The sequence below is a fragment of the Lynx canadensis genome, chromosome B4, assembly GCF_007474595.2.
Source record: "Lynx canadensis isolate LIC74 chromosome B4, mLynCan4.pri.v2, whole genome shotgun sequence".
Classification (NCBI taxonomy): Eukaryota; Metazoa; Chordata; class Mammalia; order Carnivora; family Felidae; genus Lynx; species Lynx canadensis.
Window position 1 is genome coordinate 75,387,186 of NC_044309.1, and position 26,924 is coordinate 75,414,109.

Sequence of the window (26,924 nt, forward strand, 5' to 3'; positions counted from 1 at the left end):
GTTGCTCTGTACATTTATGTATTGTTTGGATGTTTTGCAATGAAGATTACTTTGGTTACAAAAATAAATTTCCAAATTAAATATTAAATGAATGAACATGATATATAACAATATAAGGGAAGGTGTGAGAGATGTTGAATGAATTATGCTAATAGAACTAAAGGAGCCAGCAAGGGGGGAAAAAGGAATCCTTGGGATTAGAGAGGTCATGGGCAGCTTTGTAGATCTTAAAGAAAAGTGGTATTTTTAAACAAGTGAGAAAGGAGATAAAGGCAGTAGGCCAGATATTTGGGAAAAACGAGTATACCAGTTTGGCTAAAGTAATGGATTCAAGCAGAAGAGTAGAAAGAGGTAGCTGGGGAGGAAAGCAAGAGCTGGTTGTGGAGAGATTCGATGTCAGACTAAGGCAGTGGGAATCCACTGAAGGTTTTGGAGCAAAGCGGTGAGAGCCCATACTGCACTTCCGCATGGGCTGACTGGAATGGTTTCATGAAAATGGAGGGCTGCTGCCCGGTCCAGGTCCAGGACTCTGAATGGAAAGGGGAAGTGAGGATGGAGTGGGTGGGGGGCAGGAGTGAGACTAGGGCAAAACGAAGGCAACAAGTCACCCACAGAGGGCAGCACAAGCCCACCTGGACCCAGAAGGGAACAGAGAGGAAGAAGCTCTCTCCTTGGGTGAAGTTAGGAGAACAGAGAAAGGTGAGATGGTTCTGGGAAAGGTAGAGGAGCTGGCACAACCCTGACTGGAGGCATAACTTTGAAATCAGAGGGCCACTCCCGGAAAGGCCTCTACCCTTCAAAGGGTCTCTGTCAGTGAGTACTAGAAACTCTACCACAGCCCCTGAACTCATGCGGGGCCCACCAGGCGGCCCAGTTTGGTTATGGACAGTTATGTTTATTCACTCATCAAAGCTGAATGCCTATTATGTGCCAGATAGTAAGCAGGGCACTGCTTTTTAAATGTTTTTAATATGTTTGTTTTTAAGACTGTTAATAAATAAAAAGCCTGTGAGTCAGCATATGTAAATCTGGATTCAAAAGCTAATGCCGTATTTTCAAGGGTATGCATACCCTGGATGATAAAATGTTTTTTTAGGTATGGTTATGCACTCGCTCATCCAAACTCAAGCAGTACTGCTCCCCACTCCCCCCATGGCTGTTCATCCCATCAGTATGTTTTTCCCTAAGGCATAGGCAAAAACTGAGATTCTCCATCTCTTATCACCTAAAGCCAAGAAAGCACCTCTCTTTCTACATTAAGAATGCAGAAAGAAGCTAACATCTAAATCCCTGTGGTTCAGAGCCCCAAGCTAAGTCCTCCAACCCTTAAAAGGTCTTGTACTCAATTCTGTTCTAGGAGGACTCTCAACAATGTGTGATGAAGGGGTGGATGTTGGGGGGGCGGGGGGGGGGCAGGGTGCCAGGTGGACAAGTTCATTCTCAAACCTCCTGCCAGGCCCAGACTGACTGTCCAGACCTCTTCAGAGACAGCTTTCAACGTGCCTGGTTAGGAGTAAGGGTGGTGGAGGAAGCGTGCATAGGTAGCACTGGTTGGCTCTGGGCCTAGAGAGCCAAAGTTCTGGCTTGAGTGTCATCCTCTCTACTCCACGATGTTCAGTTCGGAAATCAGATTTGTTCCTAAACTAGAGCCCAGATCCTCTCTTCTGTAGCTGATGGCCAAAGTGACACACATAAGCAGACACTCACCTTCAAGCCATGATGGTCGTCAGTCCTGACACAAGTTTGTCACTTCCAGACCTCCAGCCACTGCCTTCAGTGGCCTTGCTCCCTTTCATAAGGTTTGGATTTCCTCAGACTTAACCTACTCCTCTCTCCCTGCTCAGGAATTCTTCCTTTGTCAGCAGGTCATGTCCTTACCCAACCCCAGCAATCAGGGCCAGGAAACCCAATTAGAATGAAAACCTGTAGAGGAAGGAAGGCCACTGGATCCTATCTTTCCCCAGCGACCAGCAGGAAACCTATCCCTCCAGGTACCAGGTTAGAAAGTAGAGAGATGGACTTTGACCCTCCTAATCCACACCCTTCAGAACTGGAAGCATTCTTAGTACTATGACTGCCTGCCCAAAGACACCACTCTGTGCACCAAGCAGTAGCAAAGGGGTATCCCCCAGTATTCCCCAACTCTCACTACCCCAATGTACTGCACTATGGATATCCCAAAGGATTTCAAAGTGTCCCAGAAATGGATTCCCAGGTCTATCCAGTGGTTTGACTTCCTTCTTAGCACAGGTCTGGAACCCTCAAAAGTACTCAGTAAATACCTGTCAATGTTCTGCTCTGACCAATCTAGGCACTTGAACTGGAAGTGATAGCAGCGAATCCCCAGAGCCTTCAAACCTTATACCTCTAGTCTGAGAAACTCACACATACCCACACTCATTTTCCCTGCCACTGACCCCAAAACTCTGTAACGAGGAGGACAGTTCTGTCTACGCCAGCCTGACCAATCCAAGCCTTCCACTGACTTTCTCCAAGCTCATGTTGGAAGCTCCGTTACCCGATTATTCTGAGGTAGACCCTGGGCCCAAGTCTGCCAAGCCATGACTGAAGAGCTATTCAAGTTCTGGGCAGATAAGGTTGCTATCTGTCCTAAGAGCTGGATGCTAAACACTTACTTTCCAGGTTAAGTCTCTCCCTCTTCCCCCAACCCCTCTTGAAAAAGCTGGAAGGTTTAAGCAACTGACACAAGAGGGTTCCCCCGCACCTCCCTTCTGGAATCTTAAATAGAGTACTGAGGGACAAAACGGGATCAGTCGTCCTCTTCAGGGGTCAAAAGACACCACTGGCCTGCCATCCAGCTAAAGTCCTCTCTATTATCACGATCTTATGAGGGGCTGTTCTAGAAGGAACATACTTATAAATGTACAAATAAAGCACTTGGGAAAGGTGCTCTTATCAGTAACATTGATCACCAGGCAGAGCTTTTGAGGACCAGGGAGGTAACTGAATACAAATGATTTACTTCACACCGGCACTCGGGGCTCTCAAACTTACTATATGCCTAAAACCTGTCCCTTTCCCACAGCACTTAAGAAAGTGGCAAGAGTGGGATGGCCTGCCTAGCTCACCCAGATCTCACCCCCTAAAGAAAGCGGAGCACTATCTCTTTCTTTGCCTGGAGCCAGACAGTATTAGCAGGAAAGGAAGAGAGTAGTGACAGGAGTGGGTTGGGAGGGCGGAGGCTTGTCCTTTCCCTCAAGACATTTGTGGAATCTCTGGATGAGGTTTGGCATCCTGACAATGGGGAACCACATGCCTAAAGCAGTGGTGATACAGGGCCACAGTTGTAAAGAGGATCAAGTTCATTACACTATCCAGGCCTTTACCCTTCATGCTTATTCACTGCCAAAATCCAAAATTAGACGAGTGAGGGGACTCCAGTCTATGGATGAGGGGACCCTGTTCCAACTATAAGCACCTGATCACAGGGCTCAGGAGATCTGACAGTGGAGGCAGTCTGGGTCACTCCGAGTTCAGGGTCCTCTAGCCACTCAAGTCTCTAGTGTCTACCAGCAGGTGATAAATAAAGCAAAGTACAGGATTAAACCCTTTACAACTAAGGAGCAAAGTCACAAAGGCCTCACACTCTGGTGCCCAATTCATTTATGCTCCTCTCTGGAGTATGATGGGAAGTAGTAAGCAGTGTAGAGATAAGCCTAAATTCCTCAATAATCTCACTCTCCCCCAGCCCCATCCCTGTCAAGTGTACCCTTTACCCCTTTGCTGAGAGAAGGAGCAGTCTACAGAGAGGGACCAAAGACAGAAGCACTCTCACCATTAAACTACTGTCCCATGGCTGCTGCACATTTAAGGATGAAGGTCTGCTCCAAAGCTGCATAAAACAAGTTTAATTTCCAACCAGGGTCACAGTCATCGCGTATCCCACATTTTGAGCAAGGAGAGAGAAGGTTGAGTTATTAAACATATACAGTCTACATTTCCAGAGGAGAAAAAAGAAGAGAAAAACCAGTTCAGAACTGCGGTTACCACCATAACACCACCCAAACAAACTTTGGCGGGGAGGGGAATTCTCCAGGGGGAAGAGGCTGTAACAAAGGAAAGCATAAAATTAAATCTCCCAGAGAAGAGTGTGGAAGGGAGCAAGCAAAAATGGAATGAAAAACCCAATCCAAAAAGAGCTTTTAGGTGAATGGGAATGTTAAAGAGACCACCCCTGCCAAGGGCCTGGCAGCCAGGGACACTACCAAGATCACTTACTGCCCCCTGCTGGATACATCCTTGAGCAGCACCAAGGCAACCTCCAAGGCTGCTTCCTAACGCTCAGGCCCGCTGGTCTCTGGAGCTCCCCAAAGCAAGGTAGGGGTGGGCCTAAATGGAGGAAAAAACCTATTTGGGACTGACATCTAACTAGGGAGAGTCAGGACTGGGAGGCAGGAGAAGAGGCAAAATTCTCACCTACCGCAAAGATCAAGAGTGGGGAATCCTAAGTAGGAATGAAACAAGGAAAGGGGAGACGACAGCAAGCAACAGCAGTGAATGAGTTCAGAAGGCCAAGGAAAGAGTTCAGGAAGGGAGAGGAAAACAGGAGCAGGAGCAAAAACATGAGGAAACTGAGGCAGAAGCAAAGAAAGGGGTGGAGAGAAGCATCCATGGGGTTCATGGGAGTGAATACACATTAAAATGAAATAGAAGCTCCAGCACCCCTCTCCCCTCACCCCGCCACCCAAAACACACACACACACACACACACACACACACACACACACACAGGCCTAGAGATCAAGAGACCTGCACACACCACACCCACTGCATCTTGGGTAAATAGTATATCACTAAGGAACTGGCACTGAGGGAGACACCCCTGGAACCTCTCTTCACAGTTCAACCTGGGTCAGGGTGGGGATACTGATCTGCCTGTTGTAGACAAAGGTGGCAGGAAGCCTGGCCCCATGGGGTGGGGCTTGGGACACTCCTTCTGGGAAGGGGTCCCTCAGCCATGCTTGTCAGGGGGCCTGGGCCCGACCTTAGCAGAAGATTATGGGTGGCTGTTCAGGAGCTCAGGGCGCAGCCAGCACACACAGGAGCCACAGAAAAGCCACGGCTTCACAGAAACGCAAAGTCAGGACCCAGGCCAGGACGTCAGGGACACGCGCCCCCTGTACACAGAGAGACGCAGTAGCAGCAGCAGCTTCTGAACAACTACATAATTATGGTGGGAGGACTCTGAAGACCACTGCATCCCACCAGCACCAACAACTACTTCAGAGTTCTGTTTCCTCCACTCCAACCCTCAAATTGATTTATGGGAAGTGGGTGAAACAGGCAGGGAAAAACTGTTGGGATGGGAGTCAGGAGGGACAGCAGGATAGCCTGAGGGTCTAGAAACAGAACAGAACATTTTCAGCCTTCAGCACATCCTGGACTAAAAAAAGAGTGAAGTGGAGAGAAGGGGAATTGAAACTGAGTCTGCTATGTCACCCCACTCCCTTGCTTCCCATTAAACCACCCAGCCAGCCCTGGTCAGGCCAGCAGGACTACTAAAGTGAGGAAACTTCTGACAAAGGATAGATGAACCACCCAATCCCCAAGATCAGAAGATAAGGAAGGGGTGGGGGGCACATGGGAAGGCAGGAACAGGACTGATCCATGCCTCACCTCGTAACAACACAGAAGTATGAAGATGAAAAACCTGAGGCCCACCCCCCCAGTGCCCTTGGTCCCAAACACACCCCCATGGTCTTGCTCTCCCTATCTTCCCCACAAGCTCCTGAGGAACAGATCTAAGGATGAGGAGGAGGACCAGTTGAACACTGGGCTGGTAAGAGTGAGTGGCTCCTCTCTTCTCCCCACTAACAAGGCAGGGCAGAATGGTATCTTCTTGGGAACAGTCATCTAGAGATAAACACCACCCCCTGCCCTAAGCAGGAGAGAGAGGTACACGGAAGATGGTGGTGGAAAATCCACCATCCATCCTATCATCCAGAAAAACCCCACCTGCAGAGAAGAGAGGAACCAGTGGCAAGTGGGACAGCCTTCCCTCTACCTTCTTCTCCTTTATCTCATCAACATGGGAGAGGCAGATGATAGGCTAGAGCGGGCAGTGTCCTGGCTCCCAGCCTCGAGCTTGCACTCCACCCCTCCACCCTTCCCCCGGCCCCCTGCTATATATCTCTCTATACATGTATATACACGCGCACACATGCACGCACACACAGAGAGGCCCGTGCAATTTCCATGTAAAACGGGGAGAGGGTGGCAAAGGAAAGGAAGACGGGGAATAGAAGAAGGACCTGTGGGGAAGGGAAGGGACTCAGATGCCAAGAGCACAGCAACCAGAGCCAAACGAACGCGAACGAAGAGAATACCCCACCCCACCTCCCAAACCCAAGGATGAGGGGGGCCACCCCCTGAAACCATAACAACCTTGTTTTGTTTTAAATCTGTTAAATTGGAATGATTCATCATCAGGACAGCATTGGGGACTAGTCATGGACAGGGAAGAGGAGGGGAGGCAGGGGAGGCAAGGCTCTTGTTGGGCATGCGGACATGATACCCAGGGCCCTTGGCCACACTGGCAACGGGAAGGAAGGGGCAGGACTGGGGTAGGGAGACAGTAGGTGTGTCAGGGGTGGGTGGGGTGGTCGAATAGGGCTGCCTGGCTCTCACTTCTTGTTTTTGAGCTGGTTGGCCAGCCAGTCCAGGCCTTCATATAGCCCGTCCCCACTGGTGGCACAGGTGGCCTGAATGTACCAGTTGCGATGACGCAGGGAATGCAGGCCCAACTTGTCTGTGATCTCGGCAGCGTTCATAGCATTAGGCAAATCCTGGAGCGCGAGGAAGACACACAAAAAGGAGCCTCAGGATCTTTCAAAGGCTTCTAGAGCACCCATCTACCAAAGAGATGTGTACCAGCACCCTCTCCTCCTCCTCCATTGTAGGAGCCAGGACAAGGTCCTAAGGAGCAGCTTTGGATTTAGTCATCCTAGAGCCATAGATTCAAGGCACTAAAGGTCATTCCACTGGGGAGCTGCAAACCAAATATGGGTTGGTAGGGAAGTGGAGAGGTGATTCAGACTGGGCAAAGAATCATGTCTGTCTGACTGCAGGAGTGAGGGCAGTTCCACTAAAGTAGACATCAGGGAAGATGAAGGAGGGGATTTGAGGTGATGTATCTACCACACCAAATCTCTGAGGACAGGAAAATGTTGCTAATTAAAGCTGGGTGGGGGACAAGAAGAGGAACATAAAGAAGCCAGCTAATCGTATTCCCACACTTCCAAAATTGAGAACACAGGCTTCCCCTACAATAAGCCCCAAGGCTCATGATTTCTACAGCCAGGTTGTCATCTCTCAAATCCAGGGGTGGGGAGAAGTCTCACCTGTTTATTTGCAAAGACAAGGAGCACTGCATCCCGGAGTTCATCCTCTGCCAGCATCCTCATCAGTCCTCCGGCCTCATTTACTCGCTCCCGATCATTGCTGTCGACCACAAATATCAACCCTAGGGAGGCAGAGCATGGGCTGCACAAGACAGCAGATGAACTCCCCTCCCCGCACACACACCACCAAAAGACAACACCCTCCACATGCCCTCCAAATATTTGCTCCCTTTCCTCCTTTGTTCCCACCCCTAGGAGTTGCAGCCGGGCAAGAACTGGCTGCCCATAACCAAAATGAAGGTCATTCCTTCTGCTCATACCCAACCAACCCGTGCCAACCTGGGCAATTCATATTCCATACCTTGGGTGTTCTGGAAGTAGTGTCTCCAGAGAGGCCGAATCTTGTCCTGGCCACCCACATCCCAAACTGTGAAGCTGATATTCTTGTACTCCACTGTTTCCACGTGAACCCCTTTGGAAAAAACAATGGCCACTTGGCCTCAAACACCAGGCCTGCGAACAATACCCAGGTGGGTTCATTTCTGTTTCCCCCAGCCTGGCTATGATCATAGCAAAGGAAACTAAGGCTTCCTCAGGCCTGGTATTCCCTGACCTAGTAGCCTAAAGGCCAAAAAGAGAAAAAGAGGAAGAGAATGAGAAGGGCCAGTCAGGAGGTTCACAATCGCCTGGGTAACATGAGCTAACCTTCTCCATTCTCTTCAGTCTTTGCCTCTCCCTCCTGCAAAGAAATGACTCAGCCCCATTCCTGTACCTCAGCCACCAGAGTCTGCCACAGCTAAGAAGTAGGGCCTGGGAAACACGGTGAAGAAAAAGTGAGCTATAGTCCTGGAGCCCCAAATGCAGAACCAATGGACAATGATGATCTGGAGCCCCATCAATAAGGCAAATTCTCTCCCTCCCACAGGCAGGTCTTAACCAGGATCAGGGCCACTGAGGATCTAAACTGAACCAACTCCTGGCCCCTGGCAGGAACATCAAAGCCTTTCACCCGCTTTCCAAAACAACACAAGAATAAACCAGCTCAGTGCCTCAGGGCGACTGTTCAGTGCCAGGCTTCGGAAGTTCCCGCATCAGAGAGGACCAGGGTAGGTGGGCAAACGGCAGCCCCAGCACCTGCTAGTAAGCTAAATAACCATCCTTCCCTGAATCCCCCCAAGTTGCATGGACTTGCCTGGTGGCCAGGTGGGGGATCTAGGAACAGGCCCCCTGCCTGGCTCAGCTGTTGGCATGAAAGCCTACATCTAAGCTGTACCCTTACCGATGGTGGGGATGGTAGTGACGATCTCCCCCAGTTTCAGCTTATACAGGATGGTGGTCTTTCCTGCGGCATCCAGGCCCACCATCAGGATACGCATCTCCTTCTTCCCAATCAGGCTCTTGAGAAGGTTTCCAAAGATATTACCCATGATCACAGCAACCACTTTCTGAGGACAGGCGGGCTCAAGTGGGGGCAGTGGCAGTCTGGTTTTGGCCTGGCCCCTGGTATGGAGAACTTGATCCTAGGCAAAGAAACATAAACTCATTACCACCATCTGCTAGTCAGGATTTCGTGCAAATGGGATTTGCCAAAGTCATGGCTGGAGTTCATGCCAAACTGAGAGCCTGAGAGGACTAGGAAGATCAAGTCCTACTCAGACACATCCTGAATCTTTGGGAGCAGAGAGACAAAGCACTGAACACTCAGGACCCCTGCTCTGCTAGTAATATACCCATGTGACTTTGGACGAGTTATTTCACCCATCCATATCTGCCCCTATAAATGGAGGGGGTTGAACAAGATGACTTCTAGAGTCCCTTGAGTTCTGACACTCTATACCATATAAGGTCTTATGAGACCATGAATGCCCCTCCCTCCCTCAGCCTTACCCTGAGACTCCCGGAAAGGCTGGGAGAGGAGGGAGTGGAATGAGGAGTGGCTCTTTGTGACTCCTGACAAGGTTTGGGCTTGCCAGGTTCCCAAGGTCTAGGCTCTCTGCTCAAATCAAGGGACTCCACTTCTTCCCTTTCTCTACTTCTATAATTCTACCTTCCTTCCACACACCAAAATCAATGAGGAAGAAATAAGAAAGTAACACTCCCTAAAAGAGGCTGATCCTTTCCACTTTGTGAAGTGCCAGCTGCTCAAGCTGTTCCCGTTCATACAACCGTACACCAAGCTGGGAGATGGGGTGGGAGAGGCTCCCCCTCATTCCTCAGCCATTCCTAGGCTCCCCCTCATTCCTAGGCTCACTGTGGCCCATCCAAGGACAGCTTTTCTACATTCTCACCTGCAATGAGGCAGTCACCTCATTCCCTGCCTCTTCCCCCCACCCCCTTCAGTCTATTCTCCACATAGCCAGACTGCTTTTAAAACCAAAATCAGGTCATGCTGCTTCTCGGTTCAACCCTCTCTTGGCTTCGTATCTCCTTTTCAGTAAAACCCAAAGCCATACCGTGGCTTACAAGGTCCTGCATGATCTGCATTCCCCTGCTTCTGTTGTTAGATCCTCTACTGCTCTCCCTTTGGCTCACTCCACTTCAATTCCCCAACACCTTCTTGTCTTAAAGCTTTTGTACTTGCTCTTCACTCTGCCCTGAGTTAACCTTCCCAGGGTACTCCCTCACTTCCTTCAGGCATCCATTTGAGTATCACCTTATCAAAGAGGCCTTCTACAACCACCAAAACATACACACATCACTCTCTACCCCATTTATCCCACTTCACTGTTCTTCATAGCATTTCTCAGCATCAGACACATCACACATTTGTTTCTTGCTGTTGTGTTTTTCTCCTTCTACAATGTCGGCTCTTTATTTTGTTCACTGCTGTGTTCCCGGTACCTTGACTAGTGCCTGGCACATAGCAGTGGAACAAATGAACTAAAATAGTAAGGTCTATAACTGGCCTTACTAGCAGCTCACTCAGATTGAAAGCTTATGCTTGGTACATACTAGGAACTTAACAAATACCTGCTAAAAAAGTGAAGACGACAGCAGTTAAGAACCACTATGAAGGTACAAAATGCCCATCCTCCCACCCTACTACCTATTGCCCCCAAAGACAAAATCAGAGTCACTCATTTTCTCTTCTTCCCTCCCTTCTCTATGGAACAGGACAGCCACAGAAATGCATCTTTGAAACAACAATGAAACAGGGGTTCAGAATCGCCCATGCCAGCCAGTTCTCTGTGCCTGCAGGAGACATGCGTCAGCAGGCAGCTTATTCAGCAATCACCATATGCCAGCTGCTGGCATTCTCTATAGAGTCTGGGAACCAGAGGCACACACACACACCCCAAACCCAGCAGGCGAAGGAACAGGTCAAGACAGAGTGCACCCAAACCCAAGAATGTGAAAGGTGGATGGGTAGGAATCCTATTTACAAGCTAAAGCATGGGGGGTTTAGTGGGAGTTTAGCTGTTTTCCTCAAAAACTATTTCAGTTCTGTTTGTTTCCTACTCTCCTCAGTTTGCAGCAAATTCCAGACTAGCACAAAGGAGCCAGATCAACAGCCCCTGGAGACCAAAGTACTAGTTTGTCCAAAAAACAGAAACAATGAGTGCTTACGGAGTGTTTCATCTTCAAAAGGCCTTCTCAGACATCCACTAATGAGCCAGGCGTGGTGCTCCTGGTAGGTTCCTCAGATGAGCCCTGCCCTGACCCAAAGGGCTCACACCCCAGAGAGAGGACCTGGCTCAACCTTAGGGCTCAACTTCAGCCAAGTCGCCCACTAGCCATCGTCCCTGCCCATCCTGCCTCAACCCACCCAGGCAGACAGATCCCAGAGGATCCCTGAGGCAGGAGGGGACATCTGCCCAACTAATAAGATTAGATTCCATCGGGGCGCCTGGGTGGCGCAGTCGGTTAAGCGTCCGACTTCAGCCAGGTCACGATCTCGCGGTCCGTGAGTTCGAGCCCCGCGTCGGGCTCTGGGCTGATGGCTCGGAGCCTGGAGCCTGTTTCCCATTCTGTGTCTCCCTCTCTCTCTGCCCCTCCCCCGTTCATGCTCTGTCTCTCTCTGTCCCAAAAATAATAAACGTTGAAAAAAAAAAAATTTAAAAAGATTAGATTCCATCAACCCCAGCAATCTGTAGTAGTCAGATTTCCGGTCCTGCCACCATCACCTACAGAAATTTAAATCTTCCCAAGTCTCCTACTTTTATATCTTGTCTCCTGCTCAGGTGTCCTTGTCTCCAGCTCCAGATGATACTTTCCTTTAAGACTTTGGTAATAGGCTTCGGCCCAGATTCTGTATTAAATTTATGCCACACATTTATCTTGCTGTCCTTCGAGAATGAATTATTGCTGAGTAAATGATTATCAACTGTGAGTACAGCAGTGACTGAAAAATACCCCTTGCCCCCAAACATGCAAACCTTGTACTTTGGTTTGCTTCTTTGCTAAGCTAGCATGCTAATGTCTTGGTTCAAAAGCTAATCCCAGTGTTACACTTATTTCTATTTCCTGGTATGTCCCTGAATCATCTGAACCACTCAAGTGGCACTTACTAACTTGTGGAGTTTTTTCCTCTTTATAAGTCTGTATATTTACCGTCTCTCCAGCTTCACTGTATTCTCCATGGGCAGGGACTATGCCTTTTATTTTGGATCCGTGCCACTCCCAGTGCCAATTCCACTATACGAGTTCAATCAAGCACATGGGCCAATTTAAGCCTCATCTGAGGTTGTTCTTATATCATTTCTTCTGCCCTAGCAGCACTTGGTATCTTTGTGTAATGCACCAATGGTTCTTAGATATCCTGTCAATTCCTGGCCATTCTCCACACATACCTGACCCAAAGACTGGTTTGGAAACACCCCAAAAGGACTAGAAGACTAAAATTGGTGGAATTTTCTCTTGCTGCTTAATACACAATGTGGCAGATGGATAACTGATGAAATGCCCAAGGAGTTACCACATGTCCTCTGGGGGGAAGCCCAGGGCCTTGACATTAGTGGAAATTATGGCTCCTCTTTAATATAATCAAGAGCTTGACTCAGATGAGCATTCCAAAGTGGGTATTGGTTTTCTTGATCTGTCCCTATTACCAGACAGCTTGATGCCCCTACCATGAGGATGATGGCAACTTTCAGCTTTGTGCCATGAACACAAATCTTGGTCTATACAGCTGATTCTCACTTTCACCATAATGCATTCCTAGAAAAAGCTCTGGGAGGCAGAACGGCAAAAAAGAAAAAAATAAAAAACAAAAAACAAACCATAAACCCTGGATTGTTTCCCTACGTACTCTGCAGCCTATAGTTACTCTCTTTTACCACAGATGGCACTCCTGTGTTCACAGGGCAAAATGCCAGGGTTCCATGGGCTGTTAGAAACCAGGAATCAGCAGTTAAAACTAAAGGTGAGTGGCTTAGGATAAAAAATGGAATACAGTAATATCTCTAGTATTAAAAAGTATATCTCAACATTCTATTTTACAATCACAAACTTTGTTATCAGTGGTACAAACGACAAGAAGAGCTCTAAAAAAATGTGTTCCAGGACAATCTGTCTGGGACACTGCAGGAGTTCAATCAAGCACACTGCCTGATTTAAGCCTCATTTTAGGATGTCCTCACTGAGGGCTACTTACCGCCCCCAAGCCCATCCTTCCACCCCCCCAGGAGAGGCAGGCTGTTGCTGAAACTGCTCAGCCATCTTGGCTTGTGTGTGTGCAGGAACATTCTTGCCTCACTCTCCAAGTGATACTGAGAGTCACAGCTAGGTCTGCCGCACACCTGACTCCTGTGGCTGACTCCCCTCACCTGACTCCTGTGGCTGACTCAGGCTTGCGTCGTAAGACACCTCCGAGGGGGACTTCTGATCTGGCACCACCTCCTCCTCTTCAGGCTACATGATGGGTCCGAGGAAAGGAAAACCAAAGTCTGCTGCCAAGCAGGGTGCACTAAAAGCAGCTTTGCTCCCAGACGGTTTTCACATTGAGATATCACTAATAGAGATGCTATTTTTAGCAAAGCCAATGGAAGCAGACCAATAAAATTTAAGGAAACAAAAGCAGGGTCCGCCTGTATTTAGCTTCCTTAGCACAGCTGGCTTGTGACCTCTATAAGCTTTCCAAGTTTTTGTCTCAAGAGCACTATAATCACAAGCACACAAGAACTCCTAGATTAGTATCTCAATGACTTCTACTGGACTCAGAGATTTCCCAAAGCCAAGAAATAGCTTCAGATGTCAGCTTCCATCCATTCATTAAGCATTTATTGAGTATATGGAACTAGGGATACAGAGAGGAAGACAGCTCTGCCTTCATGAAACTGTCATGGGAGAGGAAACTAGCAAACCCAGGATTACAAAACAGCATGAGGGTAAGAATGAGATAAGCACATAGTATTATGGGGACAGAAAGCTGGAGCAGCTAATCAAAACAGGGGTAAAGGGCGATTCTCTGATTCTCAGGTCACACCTGAGCTGACTCCTAAAGGAAGAATAGGAAGTAATTAAACAATAAAGAGGGAGAGGGAACAGCATGTCAAAGACATAAAGACTTGAGTTAGAGACAGCACTTTTTACTAGACAAAGCCAGGTGCATCTGAGAGGCAGATTATTTGGATATCACATAGTGGGTAGAAGAAAGTGATGACTCTGGAGGTAAGCAGGGGCTAGATCATGAAGGGCCTTAAAGGCCATATTGAATAACATGATCAAGTATATGCTTTAAAAAGACCATTCTGGGTGTGCCTGGCTCAGTCAGCAGAGGATGCAACTCTTGATCTCAGGGTCAGGAGTTTGAGCCCCATGTTAGATGTAAAGCTTACTTTCCAAAAAAAAAAAAAAAAAAAAAAAAGACCATTCTGGCAATAGTTTAGGGTATAAATTAAAAAGAGAAAAGACTTGGGGCGTCTGGGTGGCTCAGTCAGTTAAGCATCCAACTTCGACTCAGCTCATGATCTCACAGTTTGTGAGTTCGAGCTCCGCGTCGGGCTCTGTGCTGACAGCTCAGAGCCTGGAGCCTGCTTTGGATTCTGTGTCTCCTCCTCTCTCTGCCCCTCCCATGCTCATGCTCTGTCTTTCAATAATAAATTTAAAAAACATTAAAAAATAAAGAGAAAAGACTTGAAACAGAAAGACCATGTGGGAGGTACAGTAATACGCTGACAAATCAAAAGTTCTGAACCAGAGGTGGCAATAAAAAGGAGAGGACAGATTTGAAACATCAAAATCGTAGAATCCACAGGATTTAATGACTGATTATTAAATGACTGGGTGATCTGGTGGGACTTCTTCAGACAAGAAATACAAGAGAAACAGATCTGAGATTGAAGGTGTTTTTAGAATAAAGTTTGATTTTGAGGTGCTAAGTTGATTTTCAGGAGAAAAGTTAGGCTGAGTATTTGAGAATCACTCTGCAGAGATGGTAACTGAAGCCATAAGAGAAACTAAGATCCAGGATGACAGGAGTTATTGGCTATCTACCCCAACAGTTATTCTTCCTCTTCTTTCTTCTAACAGAAGACCTAATTTGTTCAGATGTTGGGGTTGGGGGTATAAAGATACCTTTCCCCAACTCTAGGGTAGGAAAAGTGATCAGCCTAAGGGATATAGGCATTTCATTTCCCCTGCCAGTGACTGAGTCACGAACGGTTATATGCTAATTCTAGCCAATAAGACATGGGGAATGTCTGCTGGGAGCATCCAGGAAAGTTTTCCTCAATCTTAAAAAAAAAAGACATATGCTTGGGGCACCTATGTGGCTCAGTCAGTTAAGCGTCCAATTCTCGATTTCAGCTCAAATCATGATCTCACAGTTTGTGAGTTCAAGCCCCGCATCAGGCTCTGCGCTGGTGGTTGGAGCCTGCCTGGGAATCTCCATCTCCCTCCCTGGCTTGTGTTTGTCTCTGCCTCTCTCTCTCTCTCTCTTCCCCCCTTCCTCCCTCCCTCAAAATAAATAAATAGACTTATTTAAAAAAAAAAAAAAACAAAACATATGGCAACATTCTCTTCTCCAGCCTTTAGGCTCCAGGCTCTGAGCTGTCAGCACAGAGCCCGACGCAGGGCTCGAACTCACGAACTGTGAGATCATGACCTCAGCCGAAGTTGGATGCTTAACTGACTGAGCCACCCAGGCACCCCAATCTAGCCTATGGATGTTGACATAGAAGGATGAGATGCTGAGAACACGAAGGCACAGACATAAGAACTCTAGGCTGTCAGAACAGAAAATGAAGAAAATCTGCATTCTTAATGACCCTGCCAAGCTGGTAGATTAAAAAGAAAAGTGTTGTAACCCTACATTTCTTCGTGTGTGTATAGAGAGCAATACACATAACACAATTTACCATTCTGACCATTTTTTTAAAAATTTTTTTTTCAACGTTTATTTATTTTTGGGACAGAGAGAGACAGAGCATGAACGGGGGAGGGGCAGAGAGAGAGGGAGACACAGAACCGGAAACAGTCAGCCCAGAGCCTGACTCGGGGCTCGAACTCACGGACCGCGAGATGCTTAACCGACTGCAGACGCTTAACGACTGCGCCACCCAGGCGCCCCTATTTTGACCATTTTTAAGTGCACAGTTCAATGGCATTAAATACATTCACACTGTTGTGCACCACCATCTATCTTCAGAACATTTTCATATTCCCAAATTTAAGCTCTGTAACTTAAATAATAACCGCCACTTCCCATACCTCCAGCTCCTGGCAACCACCAATCTACGTCTGTCTATGGATTTGACTATTCTAGATGCTTCATACACATAGAATCATACACTTTTATTCCTTTGTGTCTGGTTTATTTCACCTAGACTTCAAGATATACGCTTTAATAAATTCACTTACTGTTTAAGCCACACGTGTGTGTTCTGTCTTTTGCACCTGATGCTACTCTAACTGTATATCTAGGGAGAGTGTGTACAGTGGGACAGGAAAAAAAGGCCACAGGCAAAAACCTGGGGCATGTCAACATTTAAAGCACTGGGCAAAAACAGAAGCCAGGAAAGAGAGTAAGAAGGTACCAGAGGGGCCCAAAGGAAGTCAAGACAGTAAAAAAACATTTTAAAAAAAGGAAGGAGGGTCAAAGGCTTTAGAAATGCCAAATTAAGATAAGGCCTGAAAGATACCTATTGAACTTAGCTATTAGGCAATTGATGATACTGTTACAAATTAAAACATACCTAACTAAAATTAGGTTCCACTTAACAGTTGTTTAGGCTCAGGCCGGAATCATTATGCCAGTTTCCTTCTAGTCTGAGAAGACGACTCCAATACAGGAGAACCTGAAAGAAGGCCACATTATCAAGTAAAGATCCTAAATTGCCCCTGTCTGATTAGAAAGACCCAAACACCTGGGAAGGGCCTGGCTTTTCCCATGCACAAACCTCAGCAAGTCAGAACAGAGAATCAGGTCTGTTTCAGAATACGTGACTTAGCCACATAAAACAGTGACCAGATAAAAACCAGACTCATTTGTTTCTTTGGAACATTCTGTGGCACTGCCCTCTAACCAAAGCTATCAGCTTGCCCTATTCTTCGAATCTGACCAGCTTACAACTGTTCCATCGCCTGATACTCCATGGCTGCTCCAATGCCTACATCTATACAATGCCTTAGCTATTCAGAACACTATGCTTTCTTAATTATAGCATCACTGAAATTCCATGAGTAGTCAGCCTAAAGCCCTAATAAACCTTTGCCCCAATTTGGTCCCACTTCACAGTCAAAACGGAGCTGTTGTGAATAGATGAAACAGGAAGCCATGGTTTGACAAGGCCCATCATTACAGAGCAGTCTAAGGATTCAGAAAACAGGGAACAACTAGCTTGGGGAGTAAGAGCCATCTGATCCTTTAGCACCGCAAATGCATGTCTACTCTAGGACTTACCACAGTATGTTTATTTACATTTGCCTATTTTGCTTTCCAGAGCTGGAAATAATGTGCCTTTAATGCATAACAGGTCTGCCATACATCTCATCAGACTGGATGGCTAGGCAGAGATTAAGATGGCTAGAATTCAAGGGCCAGTCACCTCAGCTTGTAAGCACCATGTCTCACTATTACCATTTTCTACGTATGCCATGATGAGAAAAGATTGGGGAAATATTTTACCAAACCAGGAGCCCCTTGCTAACAGAGACCATGCCTTATTCATGTTTCATGTCCCCAACACCATGATTATCTGTGGCTAGTGGCTAACATGCTTGCTTTTGAGGAGTCTGGTTCTAACGATGGTGGTGAAACATTTCTGAGGTTGAGGAAGACTATTCTATAGGTGATCCCTGATCCTCTTCCTGTATCTGACAAACTCGAGAAGTAGTTGCTACATTTTCAGACCCTAAGGTTCCTTGGGTGGGATTTACAGGCTTCTGGGTGGGGGTGGGGGGAACCACATGAGAGGCTCTAATTATGCTCCATGACTCTACACCACCACCAGAGCAGCTCCATTTAAAAAAAAAATTCTTAATGTTTCTTATTTTTGAGAGAGAGAGAGAGAGAGAAAGAGAGCAAGCAGGGGAGGGGCAGAGAGAGAGGGAGACACAGAATCCGAAGCAGGCTCCAGGCTCTGAGCTGTCAGCACAGAGCCTGACGTGGGGCTCGAATTCAAGGACCACGAGATCATGACCTGAGCCGAAGTCGGCAGCCCAACCGACTGAGCCACCCAGGTGCCCCTAGAGCAGCTCCATTTTTATCCACTAAATGTATTAGACTTCAAGTAAGATTTTATACAAGGTAACGTTCTATTGCTTTTAACAAAAAAAGAGGAAAGGGTCAAAAACCATCGCAATGAAGGGGCACCTGAGTGGCTCAGTTGGTTAAGGGTCCAGCTTCAGCTCAGGTCATGATCTCACAGTTAATGAGTTTCGGGCCCAATGGTCGGGCTCTGTTCTGACAGTTTGGAGCCTGGAGCCTGGTTCAGATTCTGTCTCCCTCTCTCTCTGCCCCTCCCCTGTTTGTGCTCTGTCTCTCTCTCTCTCAAAAATAAATAAACATGAAAAAAAAATTGAGAAAAAAAAAAAAAAACCATCGCAACGGAGAGCAAACGTTCTCCTGCAGCCTAAATTATGTTTCATTTCACATTTAAATTATTTAAGTTTAAACATCCATGCTTGGGGCACCTGGTGGCTCAGTTGGTTAGGCATCTAACTTTGGCTCAGGTCATGATCTCATAACTCATGAGCTCAAGCCCCGCATCGGACTCTGTGCTGACAGCTTGGAGTCTGGAGCCTGCTTTGGACTCTGTGTCTCCCTCTTTCTCTGCCCCTCCCCCACTCATACTGTCTCTCTTGCTCTCTAAAAAATAAACATTAAAAAATTTTTTAAACATCCATGCTTGACACTCACAAAGGAAGCGTCATACGAGGCTCTCATCAGTAACGGAAGAGCTAAAAGGTATGATGAGATATGCTACACCCCATCATCTCACCTTTCTTCAGGAATATGGTGATAATGGTAGATCCCTGAAATCCTGAGCCATGTCCCTTCTGGTCCTTTGAGAAGTCCAATGCAAAGCTCTTACATGTTCACGGAATCCCTACCTCAGTCAGTTCCTACCTAGGCTATAATACAACCTTCAAACATTTGTGGAACTCCTTCTAAATGTTCCCCATGTTTTTTCACTATCAAAAAGCTTTACTAGCACTCTACCTATAACTGCAACAGATGTTGAAAATGTATAGCAAATAGAATTACATAGATATCACAACTCTGGACCTCATACAGTACATTCTGAAACGTACTCAGAAGTAGACATTTAAAGGAGACCCTGAAACGAATGGCCCAGGGGCGCCCGGGTGGCTCAGCAGGTTGAGTGTCTGACTTCCACTCAGGTCATGATCTCCTGGTTCACAGGTTCAAGCCCCATGTGGGCTCTGTGCTGACAACTTGGAGCCTAGAGTCTGCTTCGAATTCTGTGTCTCCCTCTCTCTCTCTCTGTCCCTCTCCCGCTCACACTGTCTCTCAAAAATAAACATTAAAAAAAATTTTTAAGAAAAAAGTGGCCCAGGAAATGGAGGATGCTGAAATACTGAGCCCTAAAATAAAGGGACCCTGAAATCTAAATCACTGACCTAGGTCAACGAGAGTGCTCTTTTATCAGAGTCGACCATTACTTCAATCATGCTTTTTTTTTTAATGTTTATTTATTTTGAGAGAGAAGAGAACACTCAAGCGGGGGAGGACAGAAAGAGAGGGAGAGAGAGAATCCCAAGCAGGCTCCATAATAACAGTGCAAAGCCCGATGTGGGGCTCGATCTCACGAACTTTGAGATCATGACCTGAGTCGGACTCTTAACTAACTGAGCCACCCAGGCACCCCATGCTGACTTTTCTAACATGAACACTATTCTTGAGCCTCCACATCCTCACCCTGCATCCAAGCTGACGGTTCAGGGCCCCTGCCTTGCTCCAGCTTCACCTCCCACTCGGGCAGCAGGAGCTGCCTGTGTAAGGCTGATGCTGAAAAAAGATTTTATTGCTCATAAGCCTACAACCAGCAAAGAAAGTCATGGTACAATCATCCCTCTACACAGGCGGCAAGTTGTTCTTGTGTCAACCTTCTCTAAGGCAGCCCTGAGTGCTCATGTTATTATTACTATTATGATGGTGATTATTCGTAGCAACTAATATTTATTTGAAACTTACCATGCTTTGTATGAAACTGAGTGCTTTACACTCAGTTATCTCATTTAATTCTCATGCCTATATTATGAAGGTACTATCATTGTCATGCTCTTCACTGATGAGGAAAATGAGGAATAAGAAAGGACAAGTAATTTCACCGAAATTATATACAACTAGTAATTAGCAGAGGCAGGATTTGAACCCAATTTTGTCCAATTCCAAGGACCACACTCTCAATTACCACACCATTTTGCCTCTAAATTGACCTGCAACAAAAATGGTGAGGAGGAAAAAAAAAAAAAAAATGGTGAGGAGAACCAAACACAGTGAGATGCTTTGAGTCTCCGGCTGCTTGGCAGCCATTTCTAAAGGTGTACAGAGAAGCAGATTCCACAATTTCCCTATTATTTACTCGGCTTTAACAAAACTGGTTTTAAAGAAGTTCCTCCTTTTAAGTAACAAATCCCACCCACTATCCTCTGAGTCCATTTCCTCTTGACTCAGTGGAAAAGAGAGTAGCAGAGATGAACACGCACAATATGACCCTCTGCGCACTTAAGACTTCACTTCCACTCTTTCCAGCCTGCTGTCCTCCCTCCTTTATACTTGCATTCAGTTTAATATAGCAGCTACCATTCACTGGCACCACTTCTGTGCCAGGCACCACACCACAGATACTGGCTCCCTCCTCCATAATCTCCAGAATTCCAATTTGACTTAACATTTAACGGAGACCCCTTTAGCCCACATTGAGAAGCAGGGGATCTGAGATTTCAGATGAATAATGACTTAGTGTTCTAGTAATATTTTTCTTTTTGGGTCTTAGTTTCCAGTATCCAGGCCTGTTTTGTGCCTCTTAGGAAGGTGGAGAGACTCAGACCTAATTACAATGGCTAAGGGCTTTTGTACCCTCACTCAGCTATCCCAGGCACTCTCCCTGAGAGTCAAGTCATCTCTTTCTCTTTCCTTAAACGGTAATCAGAAAGCTTGTTGAGTTCTATCCATTCACAATCCCATATACATCATGAGTGTCTACTGTTTGCATGGGCATCGTGGGTGACACCAACATGAGATCCAATCCCTGCAACTGAAATGTTTCTTCTCTTTGGAAAAACAAGACACACACAAAAATTTTGACGGTGCAAGGTAATAATTCTATGCTGGGAGGCAGGAGGCACGTAAATATGTGATACATGGGGGCCCTTCCCAGCTAAATCCAAGGTCATTGATTCATTCTGTGAAAAAGTGACCTCTGTGGATCAGCTTCTTTCTTAAAACGAGCTTTTAGAGACACGTTATTCAAACTCAGGTCTATGGGCAATAACCAATTCACTGCTCCCTTCCAGTCATACCAAGTGGAGACACTTACCCCAAGAAGCTCAAGACAAAATGGCAGCAAAGCTGGTCACCACCTGATTAAGGAACAAGGGAGAAAAAGTAGGCAGAGACTAGATTCTGTCCTGTTGCACTGACCCACGCAATCATACTCCTGCAGCAGATCTCCTACCAAATAAAACTTTCATGCCATAGACCCAGGGGTGACCCAATCCAACAGCAGCAGAGACAGGTTTTGAGTTACGCTTCTCCCTCAACCGGATGACCTCACTATTTCTTCTCACTCCTGACCACATACCACACTCCTCCGGGCCTGGCCAGAATGAGACCGGCAGTATACAACCCAAAAAGAAGGGAACTCCCCCAAGAGAGGAGCTACCACTTTGCTATTCAAGTGGCTAGGTTTAACAGGGAACTCCACCTCCCCCTCCTTCCCTCAAACATTGGTGTAAGCAATGGCTCCATTTTTCTGTTCCGGGAATCCTGGTACTCCTAAAGAAAGAAAGCGGATTGGAAGACACAAACTCAGAGCCAGCGACAAGCTGCTCCCTTCCTCCTGTGAGACCGCCCCCGCTTTGCCTGGGGGAGGAAGGCACCACCTCTCCTCTCCAAGCAAGATCAGATGCCCCCTCCCCCTTCTCCTGCCTCTTCTCCTCCCGCTCCCCACCTGCTGCCCTCTTCTCAACGTGTGGTTCCCAAGACCCAAAAGCGCAACCTTTAGCAGAATAGTGCCCCCGGGGTGCCCCAGTAGCTTGCCTTGTCACCTAATCCCTAAACCCCCTACGCACCCCTGCCCCATGATGGGAGTAGAGTGTGTCACCGCAGCAAGGCTCTGGTCTCCTAGTGCTAAGGTGGAGCGGGAGAGAAGATAGGAAAAAGAGGCATTCCCTAGCCCTTTTAACAGAAAAAGGATACAAAACAGTCATCGCCGCCCCGCACCACCTCTTTATGGACTGTTTTCCTCCACCTCAACCCCGACCCCTCGTAAGCCCACCTCCTGCAGGCGAGGAGAACCTAACTGCAGCCCAGGGTCGCCCCCGCGTGCGAGGCACAGGCACAAATTCGTGTGCGCCCCCCACCCCCCACCCGAGCTCCGCGTCCTTCAAATGCGGGGGCAGGCGAGAGACTGGCCCGGCGCCCCCTCTCCGAGCTCTCCGGTGGGAAAGACCACACCGCTCCTTGCCCGGCAATGCTGGGGCGGGGGGAGGGGGGGTCTATCTCCTCAGCCCCCACCCCGAGCCTCTCCTCTACCGGGACCCGCCTTCCTTCCCCAGCCCCTCACCTGTTCCTGCTCCCAGCTCCGCCGCTGCGGCCGCCGCCTCCGCCCCCGCAGGTTCCGCTCGGCACTGGTTCCGCTCCCTCCGACTCCCCCAAGCCGATTTCGGCACCACTGCTCCCCTGGCCTCGCTCCCTGGCTCCCTCCTTCCTTTCCTCCACCTAGCACCGGAAGCCGCGACGGCGACGGGAGCTGCGCGGCGCACCCCCACCCCCAGACCGGGATACTTCCCACCTCCCGATCGCGCGAGAACTGCGCGGTAGCGTGCGGCAGTTCTCGCGAGATCCATCACCATGGCAGCGGCTGCAGCAGAGGCAACCGGGTGCTGGAGCTGAACCTGGGCGGGGGCCGATGTGGGGGGCTGCAGGTTGAGGGTGGCGGAGGCGGGAGCCGGGAAGTGGGGATGAGGCAGTGGGGACTGAGGTGAGAATTCCCAAGCTCCAGGGCCATTCCTGGAATTTAAGGACTGGAGCGGCGTGCTGGCCACACTGGAGAGGTTTGGGCGAGAGGCAAAGCCAGGAGCAGGTATGAGTGAACAGTCCTTGTTATGGCTCACCTTACTCTTCTAGACAACATCTTTCCACACCTTTTTTTTTTTTTCAATTCCGCTGCTCCAGAGTTCCCCCAGACCACTCTTTTAATTCTTACCCTGGTTAGCTGCAACTACCTGAGAGCCCTCGCTGCATCAGTGTTGCTACTCACTACTCCTAAGGCTGAGTCTTAGGGGTCTGAGTACTCAGGGGTCTGAATCAGGAGATCCTTTCCCATGGCGAAGAGGGAGAGAGTGATGAATTTAAGAGACCGAAGGAAACAATTGGACTCTGGACCAGTTAGGAGGTTGGAAAGTGAAAGACAACCGGTGGAAGCCTAATATTAAGAGGCGTGGTTTGAGGATGTGTGACCTAGATGACTATGAATTTTAGTATCCCAAGGAAAGTGAGAGACTTTGCACCCATGTTTCTCCACTCGTGTCCACCTCCACTTCCTTTACACTCATTCTTGCACCTGATCTACACACGCAAAGCTGCCTTGGAACAGTCTCTGCTGTGCGAGAAGAAGAGCACTAGTAATGCTAAGAACAAAAGAAGGTTCTTTAAGTGTCCTCTCCCCTCATTTATAGCAGTATAAGGGAACACATAGCTGTTCCCTAAGGCTTGAGCCAAAATTGTTGCTTTTCTGGATTCTTTTTTTTTTTTTTTTTTTTTTTTGCCTTGTTTCCTGTCGCTTTCCAAGAAGAGCAAGGTTGGTAGATAGCCACACTTGTCCCCATCTATTCCTGGTGTGTACATTCCCTACTCTCCTCTTACCCCAGTCTGTTTTCTCTCTTATTTTAACGTGGAGAATAGCATGGACCCTAGAACGTGAAGCTGAGATGGCCCTAATTTAAGATGGTGAGGGATGAGCTGGATAACAAGGAGCAACGTTCATAACAAAGAGAGTTGCATCTGTCCTAGGCTGTTGCTATTAAGGGGCCTTTGCCCTGCTAAGCTCTGTGTGGTAATGGCAGAAGACCTCCTTCAGTTTTCTTGCATGCTCTTAGATTAGCCCTGTGATACCTCCCCATGACTATTCTTTCCATTTCTTTTCCTAAAATTTTCCCCCACCAAGTTATGCCCCACACTGACCACTAAAAAGAATACTCTGCAACCCCCCCTCCCCTTCACTAGTGCCCCAATGACACCAACATGCCTTGTGAGACTCTGACAGGAGGTACAAATTCAGTGTCCCTGCCCAAGACCAGTCCTCTCCAGGTTGGGTCCAGGAGTGACCGAGGATGGAATACTGACAGCCTAATATGGTTAGCAGCAAGTACCATGGCATTTGAGTCAGAACTGATGAATGGGACTGGAGAATCTCCCAGCCTTCACCTGTCTGGAGTTGGAGTCTGCCTGCAGCTCACTGGGTGCTTCCCATGGAGCAAACAGGAGCAGAGACAGAAGGGGGCTGCCTAGCTGGCAACTAGCCAGCAACTGCCACTCCCAAGCTTCCCAACCACATGAAAGGCTACAGGAGAAGAGCTCATCCAGAGCTGAAGGAGGCCAAGAGGCCTGACTTACAGTTCATCAGTCCTTCTCCCTCCCCTGACTGCAAGTGGAGTTAAGTAAAAGCTGAAATTGTAGCCAACCCACTCTGTGGGTTGCACACTCCCACTCTCGTCACTGACCCCAGACCTGGGTCTGAGCCAGCGCGTGTGCCGGGAGTGGGGGGGTGGGGGTGTTGGCCCTTGCTGACAAAATCCAGTTGGAATTCTCTCAAGGTTGTGGTTTGGGGCTTAGTTTGCCACAGAGTGTGTCTGACGAAAGGGAAAGCTAGAAAGAGAGGAGCCAAAGGGAATACAGAGGAAGGAAACAGGAAAAAGATGAAATATTCTTTCTGTAATACCATTGGAGATTCTCCTCCCCCTTTCTAAGTGTGAGAAATTCCCATTCTGAATGTTCCTTATCATTATTCTCTCTCATATCCTATTCTAGATACACCCCCTCTTCCCCACTCCCCCCGTACACACCAGGCTCAGTCAGTGACTGAAGTGGGATAAGACATCTTACTGCTTCCATCAAATTTCCAGCCCAGAGTTCTCAAGTGGAAATTCAAGGACATAAAATTTTGCCATAGAGTACTGCCCTAACCCAACATTCCTCCAAAATGTCCTTGCTATCCCAGTAGCAAAATCACCTGTTTTTTGAGGGTAATTTGGGTAGCAGATATATCTATTGCCTAGAGGAATGGAGAGAACATTCCCTGGCCAAGGAGATGACCTGTTAGAATCAGCAGCTTGTAAACCCATAAACATTTAGTCCTAAATGTATGAGGTCTATCCCTTTTCTGAATTGAATGATAACGGTTTGTTTTCAAAGACACTGAGCTAGGAATAGAAGATGGTAAAAAGCTTTAAAAACCTGTTTTCTCTAGTTATGGTTCTCTTCTAAAAGATAAAGGAACTACTTTACTAAGATTAAATGCAGAAGAGCTTCTGAATAAGGAAGGACAAAATACACGTGCAAATAATTCAGTAGGAAAGCATGCTGGTTTTGCTGGTTTCCAGAGCAAAACACTCCCTTTTGAGCACTGGAATCTCCTTATATGTTTCCCATTAGTCTTATATCTACCTCCCAGGTTCTCTGACTTGGAGCCATAAAGAAAAGCACCTGCTCTTTTGGCTCCTGGTTAACGCTGAGATACCTTCAGTACTTGAAATTTCCAGAAAAGAGGTGACCACATGTGGTGTGGGGCAGGGGTAAACAGAGTTCAGCCAAAGAACCTAATCTCATCTGCAGTCCATTTTTGTGAATCAAGCCTTCTTGGATACAGCCACGCCCTTCGTTATGTACAGTCTATGGCTACTTGTGATTTACAACAGCAGAGTTGAGTAATTATGGCAGAGTTGAGTAGTTTGCGACAAGCCCGCAAGCCTACTACAGTTTGACCCTTGAACAACACGGTTTGAACTGTGTGGGGTCCACTTAATACACAGATTTTTTTTCAGTAAATACCATATAGTACTCTAAATGTGTTTTTTCTCTTCCTTACAATTTTCTTAACATTTTCTTTCCGCTATCTTATTTTATTGTAAGAATAGAGCATATAAAACAAGTAGCACACAAAATATGTGTTAATCGACTGTTTAATGTTATTGGTAAGGCTTCCGGTCAACCAGTAGGCTGGTTTGGTAACATAAGTTTTAGGAGATCAAAAGTTATACACAGGTTTTTTGCTGCATGGGGAGGGAGGCTCCTCTAACCCCCCTATGTTGTTCAAGGTTAACTGTATATTCACTATCAAGCCCTTTGCAGGAAGAAAAAATTCCCAACCTTGTTCTAGGGCAAGGAACAAGTGAAATCTGGAGTTGAGGCCACATAAAAGTAAATAGGGCCTGGGTTTGGATCTCTAGCCCCCTCACCCCTAGAAGCACCCCCCTTGTTTTCCACACTGAAAGTTCCCAACTAAATCATTGAGGATCAGGGGCATCTGGGTGGCTCAGCTGGCTAAGAATCCGACTTGATTTTGGCCCAGGTCATTATCTCTTGGTTTGTGAGTTCAAGTCTCACGTCAGGCTCCATGCAGACAGCAGAGCCTATTTGGGATTCTCTCAGCCCCTCCCCTGCTCATTCTCTCTCTCTCTCTCTCTCTCCTCTCTCCTTCCTCTCCCTCTCTCTCCCTCTCTCTCTCTCCTCTGTCTCTCTCAGAGAGAAAGAAAACTTTAAAAATAATAAAGAAATAAATCACTGAGGACCATTTCAAATCCTTTGTGGAGCCAGGCAGGATATGCATAAGTGATGTCATTGAGTATATGAGGGTAGTATTCACCTGGAAAGAAGCCATGGACGGGATCCCAAGTGTGGGCAGAAATATCACTACCTGCATCCACTGGTCCAGT

General features: G+C 47.4%; 1 protein-coding gene across 2 annotated transcripts; it reads right to left on the reverse strand.

Annotated features, from left to right (window-relative positions):
* Positions 1 to 3,849: 3,849 nt before the first annotated feature.
* Positions 3,850 to 22,783, reverse strand: ARF3 (ADP ribosylation factor 3). Of its 2 annotated transcripts, XM_030322507.2 has the most exons (6): positions 22,556 to 22,783; positions 21,308 to 21,350; positions 8,641 to 8,881; positions 7,723 to 7,833; positions 7,362 to 7,483; positions 3,850 to 6,806 (listed from the first exon to the last, which is right to left on the reverse strand). In XM_030322507.2, exons 3-6 carry the CDS (start codon positions 8,786 to 8,788, stop codon positions 6,645 to 6,647), a joined length of 543 nt encoding a protein of 180 aa, XP_030178367.1. In that variant the 5' UTR covers positions 8,789 to 8,881; positions 21,308 to 21,350; positions 22,556 to 22,783; the 3' UTR covers positions 3,850 to 6,644. The 2 variants fall into 2 exon arrangements, with proteins under 2 accessions (XP_030178367.1, XP_030178365.1); XM_030322505.1 differs by lacking the exon at positions 21,308 to 21,350 and having other exon boundaries at positions 22,556 to 22,766.
* Between the last annotated feature and the right edge of the window lie 4,141 nt (positions 22,784 to 26,924).